Raw genomic sequence first — 7,400 nt, 5'->3', positions numbered from 1 at the left:
TAGCTTCACCATATGCCACAGTCAACATTCGGAATGCGTCCGCGCACTTAATTTTGTTTTTCACACAAAATTTGATACAGATTCTTTGATCCATTTTTTGGAATAGGCAAAAATCGAAGACGAGCCAAAACACGTGCAAGCAAAGCAGCTGTCAAAAATTAACTGAACATTCAAAATGGCCGAACTTGTCGGCATAAGTGAGAGACATGAGTACCAACATAACGCCACAAAAAAATCGAAAATCTAATATACGTAACCCGCGGAAATTCAAAATTCGCGATACTTTTTGAACAGACCTCGTACATACATGTATTATGTATATAATAAATAAAAATAAGTGCAATTGCAAATTTTGCATTTTTTATTTTAGAAATACTACTCTAATAATAAAACTAAATAAGTAACATTTCTAAAAGATTTCACAAATATTATTGAAATATTTGAATGAAATTTTTTAAAAATATTTTTGAAAATATATTTTTTTAACATGATCTAGCGGACATAGAAATATTTTTTAAATATTCTTTGGAATTATTTTAAAATACCTTAACGTTTCTAAAAAATATTTTATGCTGTATGGGTAATTGAACTTTGGTCAAGAGTTAAGAGTTAATTACTTCAATGTAAACTTTAACCTTGGTTTACTTTATTCTGTATCCTTTTCTAATTCTTATAGCTAGAAAAAGATAAAAACTAAGTTAAACTTAAGATTGAAGTTAAATCTGTATTGGTAGAAATAGACATTCTCTCGCGCGCGCGAGATCATTACATCTTTTCTATTTTAATTATTGTTGTTGTGTAATTTAGAGTAAATAACTTCCGTAAGTTCCGAAGGTCAGAAAAACTTGATCTTCGGGATCGGATTTCGGACTTTGGTGATCAACGTAAAAACAATCAAGTACATTCAAACCCAGCAAATGAAAATGGATTGAAATGGATTGGAAATTTGCAATCCATCGTATTTTAAATTCGTAATTTAAATTCATAAAAATGGATTGGATTCCATAATAAATATAAAAAATTTTTAGTAACAATTTAAATAAATTAAAGTAGTAAAAGAAACATAAGCTCTTCAATAGTTAATATTTTAAAACTTTTATACAAAAAATATATGCTAGCTGTATAATGAAGAAAACATATTAATATGAAATATACATAAAAGCGATTAATTACAAATAAATAATTTATATATGTAACATTTATTGTATATATTTATATAGTTCTTTTTATGTTTCTTTTAACTATTAAATGAAGTAGAATTTATGATATATTTTTACTGTACAACTTTTTTTTAATTACTCAATTGAATCAAAATGAAACATTTCTTATTCATAATTCTAAATAAAATAGCATTCATGATGCATTTTTAAATGAAACAATGGATTTTCTACTCACAATTTTGAATTAAATAGTATTCATGACCTATTTTAAAAGAAAAACTTTTTTTATTCAATTAAATTAAAAAATTGCATTTTCTATTTAAATTAAGAAATTTAAATTAAGCAGTATTCATATAATGTACACAAAATATTATAATATTATTTTTAGATTAAAAAGCATAGAAATATACTTCATGCCATTCCTATATAAATGAATAAAAATGCATTCAGAATTGAAAAGGATTTATTTTAATATTCATGAATCCGTATTTCTAAAAATCTGAATCCATTTTAATCTATTTCAATCCGTTCTAGTTTGCTGAGATTGAAAAGCATAGAAATATATTATACTTCATACCATTCTTATAAATCAATAAAAATGCATTGAAGATTGAAAAGGAATAAACATTTGTTTCATACAATTCCTAGAAATGAATAAAAATTAATAAAAGTATTCAGGATTGAAGAGGATTCATTTTAACATTCATGAATTCTTCTGAAAATCTGAATACATTTTAATCTATTTCAATCCATTCTCGTTTGCTAGGAAGAGAAAAAAATAAGTTGAAAACTCATCAATTGTAATGGGGCAATTATTCGTTTTTATTGCGCTTATATCATTATTACTTTTTTCTACATACAATCATCCCTTCCTCTTTCCTCAAGGTTTAGAGTGAACAATTTGTAAATAAATTGTCGAAAGCAAAAGTCATAAAGTATTGAAACGCTCTCTAGGAAGAACAGTTGGTGAGGGAACAATGCCTTTTTTAGCGTTAAAATGAATCATATGTTCTGTTAGAATCGTCACTCGAGAACGCCGTATTATCATCGATCTCGCGTGGCGGCAAAACAAGCAACGGCGGTACAACCTCCTTTATATCGAATCCCCCTCCTTTATATTCGTGAAATCACGGATTACTCTTTCTTTCGCGCGGCTATTTAACGATTCCGCGACGTGACAGCCGCGCTGTTGCGTCGCGCGCGCACGAATCGAACGAGTCGCAACGAGTCGCCCTGTCGTCCGCTGTCGCATCGCCGTGGAATGCCGTGGAATCGGTGGAAACTGGAGTCGTATCGCCATCGGTGATCAGCGGATATCAATCTGTACTGCTGTGTACCAATCCACCACACCACGATCGACGGCCCCGTCGAGCGCGTTGACGCTGTGCACGGATACTGCCGACGCATGATTCTCTTGGACGAGAACAGTCGCGGCGCGGTGACACGCACGTCGAACGCGCGAAAATGTCCCGATAAGGTAGCCACGACGATTCCAGGATTCCCAGGGCGCGCCGCGATCCTTCCTCAAGTGAGTAATCGTGCAAAAAGCATTTTTATCATTTTCCTACGGATAGAGAATTGTTGGAGTGTCTAGCTTCTATCTAACTTCTAGGTTATCTGACACAAGGTCCCTAGTTTTAACTACCTCGATTCCTTGCCCTTTTATAACCTACTCATCCTTATCCTCTTTATTTTCTTCTGAGAAACTTCTAAATATTTAAGAATGTCAACTAATCTTTTTTTTGAACGATCGCGTGTCCGCGCGAAAGTTAAATCTTCTCGATCGGATCATTGCGGCTTTGCTGTCACGGCATTTCTTTTCATTCGCTCGACGACTCGTTATTCTTGGTGTTATCGAGAAATCGCGTTACAATGTCGATGCGATTTGTGTTTAGAAAAGTTATTGCTGTGTTACAAGGTCACCCACTTGCTGGATAAATCACTTCCCGTTTCTAACGGTACAGGTGTCGACTCGTCTGTTATGCAGGATAGATGCGAATTGACGGCGCAACCATGTCCTTAAGAAACGTTATCGAGTGGACGTCCTCCGACGTGAAAGCGTGGCTCATAGAAAATGGTCACGAGGAATACGCGGATTTGTTTTACTTCCATGAAATCGACGGGAAGGTACTTTTGACGCTGAAAGAGGAAGACTTGAAATCTAGTATTTTAAACATAAAGAAGATTGGTGCTATAAAAAAATTGTATCTAGCCATAAAGCAATTGCAGAGGGACAATGTCGCCGTTCTATTCGACCTGGGATATGTAGATCTGTTTCCTTCGACAAATTTTTATACTCATCAGAATAAACATGAGGTAAAGGCATGATTCTCTAAAAGGAAATGCTCATTTTAATTCAAGAAGTAATACTGCTATGTTTAATATAATTTTACTTTAGATGCCCAGTACTGGTACGAATAACGAAACGTCTATCGAGAACGAATTCTATTCAGCCTCGGTATCAGAGGATGGACAAGCTTCTCATTTGCCACCTGAAATCTGGAAGACACTCATCAGTTTGGGATATTTATTTATTGTCACATGGATTACTGCCTTTGTAATGGTTATCGTTCATGACAGAGTGCCTGATATGAAAAAGTATCCTCCATTGCCAGACATATTTTTAGATAATGTACCTCATATTCCTTGGGCGTTTGATATGTGTGAAGTTACCGGTACCCTGCTTTTCGCGATATGGCTTGTTGTGCTTATATTTCACAAGTATAGGTAAGAAATATGATCCATTTAAATAAATATAGCAAATAATGTGATTTGTCAGTGCGAATAATCTATTAAATATGGCACAGATTTATTTTGTTACGGAGGTTTTTTGCACTGTCGGGTACAGTCTTCCTGCTGAGATGCGTGACGATGCTCATTACTTCGTTGTCGGTGCCAGGAGCACATCTACAATGCCAACCACGGAAAATCCCAGATGATGATTGGTCAAAGTGAGATACATATATTATAAAATTACGTATCATATTCTTTTTCTCTAAATACAAAAATGCATATTTATATCTCATTTTAGTTCCGCTTATGTAGAACTGTACAATAAAATAGCAATGGCTTATGTTATTTGGCGAGGTGCTGGCATGTCCATTCAAGGTGTGAGAACTTGCGGGGATTACATGTTTAGTGGACATACAGTAGCGTTAACAATGCTTAACTTTTTCATTACCGAGTGTAAGTAATTATACATTATAGTATACATTATTTCATAATCGAGGAGCTTAATATTTATGAAATGCTCTTTTTTTATTGCAGATACTCCAAGACATTTATATTTTCTGCATACTTTTACATGGATGCTTAACATGTTTGGTATTTTTTTCATCTTGGCGGCGCATGAACATTATTCCATCGACGTTTTCGTCGCATTTTATATAACTTCACGATTATTCCTTTATTATCATACATTGGCGAATAATCAAGCATTGATGCAGCGTGATTCCATCAGAACCAGAATCTGGTTTCCGTTATTTAGCTTTTTTGAGGCGTCTGTTGATGGTATTGTTCCTAATGAGTATGAATCGCCGTCCTTGATAGTTTGCAATTTAGCAGGCACGGGAAAAAATATCTGGCATTGCGTACGATCTCGGATTTCTTTCCGAAAAATGCAGCGCAGCATAAACGGCAATTTAAGTAGCACAAAAAAGGAATACTAATGTCAACTGGTATATATTTTACCTTTTTTAATTGTTACATTTAATTATTATAATTACTACGTTTAAGATAAATATGCTACATACGGAACACTTCATTGATTTTTTTAATTCCAGTCATACAATACACAAAAATAGAAAAAAAGAGACAAGAGAATAATATTTCTTTAGAATGGATCTTTGTGTCTAAGGATACATAAAATATATAAGTTTCGAAAAAATGAAAGTGATCTTATTTTGTATATTTATCTTTTCAGAGCGTTGACTGTTTATTTGACAAATTTGTTTATATGTTAAAATAATATTGAAAAAGATTAATATTAATTCTAAATATATTTATTTTTGTGATAGAATTGATGATACCGAAAGAGATTGAAGTAATTTATGATACAATTAATTAATATTACGTAATAGTTAACTTTTACTATCACACAAATAATGTAATTTATTAAGAAATTTCCAAAGACAAAGCGTATAAAGTACTTTACTTCAAAAAGTACTTTAATTTAATATGTATTTTCCAAACATGTTGTATCGTCTAAGACTTTCTTATTTTTTTAAGTGTATGTATATGTATATATATATTATATATATCATATATACATATATATATATATATACACACACATTACATATATATATATATATATATATATGTGTCCACATAATTTGCTCATAAGTACTTTTTTTTTGTGATATAAGAAGAAAGTTAAGTTAAAGGCTATATTGTGATGGTCTGTAAGGAAGTTAGATTTTATCAGGAATGTTGAATGATTTTTTTATACCTTTCATAATGATATTTTAGAATTTCTAGATTCGACATCTTTGAAAACGCTTATTTGTTTGCTAACAATGAAACACAATGTTTTAAGAGTAAATGTATATGTTATATACTATTATACATTCTTGATATTTGATAAAATTAATAATTTAAGTCTCCTGTTTACTTATTGTAATCGTATTAAAGTCATGCGATTTTTTTGCATTGTACATACAAATAAATAAAATGTTGCATACATTGCCATATATATTCGACATAGCTACACAATAATAAGATATATTGACTGTCTTTTTGATTTAGATAGAAATAAATAGGAATAAATATCTTGGTTGTTTATCATAAAATATGTTTTTACTGGAAATGTAAAACATAGATACATACGTATGCAAAAAGAGAAATAATTTTTTACTACCAAAGAAAATTTATGATTTTAATACAGTTGCAGTAAGAAAGCAGGAGTCATATTTACAGATGTGGTATTATCAAACAGAGGCTGAAAATACTGCTGTTATCGTAACTTTTAATGTAAATTCATGCGTAAAATATCTGTATGATATGATTGTATGAATAGCTTCTATATGTCACATAGAAGCTATTGCCAATAGTATAATAGCTTTTTAATATTACATCCATATCTATTTTTTACTTATGTGATAAATAACTTAATCTTATTGGCGTTAACGAGTACCGATTATTGATAACTCGTTGATGGTGCCTGAGATTGTTGGTGTTTATTACTTTATATACTTCCAAAAACTATGCAATGTGGTAAACTTTCTCTCTTATGCTAATATCGACCAATATACCGACCAGTTTACAAAACAGTCGGATTTACAGACGATTGAGAAAAATAGCACGAGAATAAAAGACATCAATATTTCAATAAGACTTTTATTGTACTTTTATTAATTATAATTAATGTACGCTTGCAGGTATCATTTCCTTTTATCTTTCCCAAACAAAATTTTCAAGAAAAAATGCACTACATTCGAACATTTGTGCCTTTTTTAACTAGTGCGCGTGTGTAAATTTCAAAAAGAATTATTAAAATTTCCAAAACCGTCGATTTAAGTAAATTGATGACAATTAGATTTGAGAAAATTTAAAATAAAAAATAGGCAAATTATAAGGTTGTGACGAAGTAAAAAATGGCTGTTTCGCTAATCGTACATTAATTAGTGCTCACAAATAAAGTGCAGACTACAGAGAATAATATGGAATGAAGTGCAGTTACGTGTAATTCCACGGTACACCGTGATACGATGTGTGTATAAACGATATGTAAACAGTTAAATTCATATAAAAAATTGTAATATTCTCATTTTTTCATGAGTTGGAAAACGTGTTCAAATAAGGAAAATTAATATTAATTTCTAATAATTGAATCTAATGTAGTTCCACTAGTCAACAGGTTAGTCCAAACGAAGTTAGGTTATTGCCTTCAAATCAATTGAAAAATAATTCGTTCTAACTATCAAGCTATGATTATGGCTGTATCTGCTTTTATCCGTTGTTCACACTTTCGACGTTTGATTGGCGTAAGCAACAATGCTGTTGCTTTATTTCCGGATTCCGCATGGTATTTGGTATGTTTACAATTCCTTTGTAATGAAGCCATCATGCTGTTTGTCTATTGCAATTTTTCATTTCAGTTATGTATAAATTATTTAATTATTATGTTAATTATTTTACGATTGCAGAATCGTATTAAATCACAATCTTATGCAACATTTATCAGTGAAATCAAAGATACAACTGAAACTAATACAAAGAAACCTGAGAAAAAAAAAAGCA

At 31.3% G+C, this 7,400-nt stretch overlaps 1 protein-coding gene and 1 long non-coding RNA gene across 4 annotated transcripts in view; both read left to right on the top strand.

The window, feature by feature from the left end:
• LOC108755058 overlaps positions 1-7,354 on the top strand; it is a 13,035-nt gene extending 5,681 nt beyond the window's left edge. The window contains exons 2-3 of the long non-coding RNA XR_001939743.1: positions 7,011-7,192; positions 7,307-7,354. This is a non-coding gene — a long non-coding RNA (uncharacterized LOC108755058). The remainder of the gene's footprint in view (positions 1-7,010; positions 7,193-7,306) is intronic.
• LOC108755056 (sphingomyelin synthase-related 1-like) lies at positions 2,087-4,978 on the top strand. Of its 3 annotated transcripts, XM_018497801.1 has the most exons (7): positions 2,087-2,688; positions 3,148-3,476; positions 3,559-3,887; positions 3,968-4,111; positions 4,192-4,346; positions 4,428-4,837; positions 4,943-4,978. In XM_018497801.1, the coding sequence occupies exons 2-6, from the start codon at positions 3,153-3,155 to the stop codon at positions 4,826-4,828; spliced, it is 1,353 nt and encodes a 450-aa protein (XP_018353303.1). In that variant the 5' UTR covers positions 2,087-2,688; positions 3,148-3,152; the 3' UTR covers positions 4,829-4,837; positions 4,943-4,978. The 3 variants fall into 3 exon arrangements, with proteins under 3 accessions (XP_018353303.1, XP_018353301.1, XP_018353302.1); XM_018497799.1 differs by lacking the exon at positions 4,943-4,978 and having other exon boundaries at positions 4,428-4,909; XM_018497800.1 differs by lacking the exon at positions 4,943-4,978 and having other exon boundaries at positions 3,125-3,476; positions 4,428-4,909.
• Positions 7,355-7,400: the final 46 nt, after the last annotated feature.

This window comes from Trachymyrmex septentrionalis, unplaced genomic scaffold (genome assembly GCF_001594115.1).
Source record: "Trachymyrmex septentrionalis isolate Tsep2-gDNA-1 unplaced genomic scaffold, Tsep1.0 scaffold83, whole genome shotgun sequence".
NCBI lineage: Eukaryota > Metazoa > Arthropoda > Insecta > Hymenoptera > Formicidae > Trachymyrmex > Trachymyrmex septentrionalis.
Note: the sequence above shows the minus strand (reverse complement) of the source record. Positions and strands in the feature narration are given on the sequence as shown.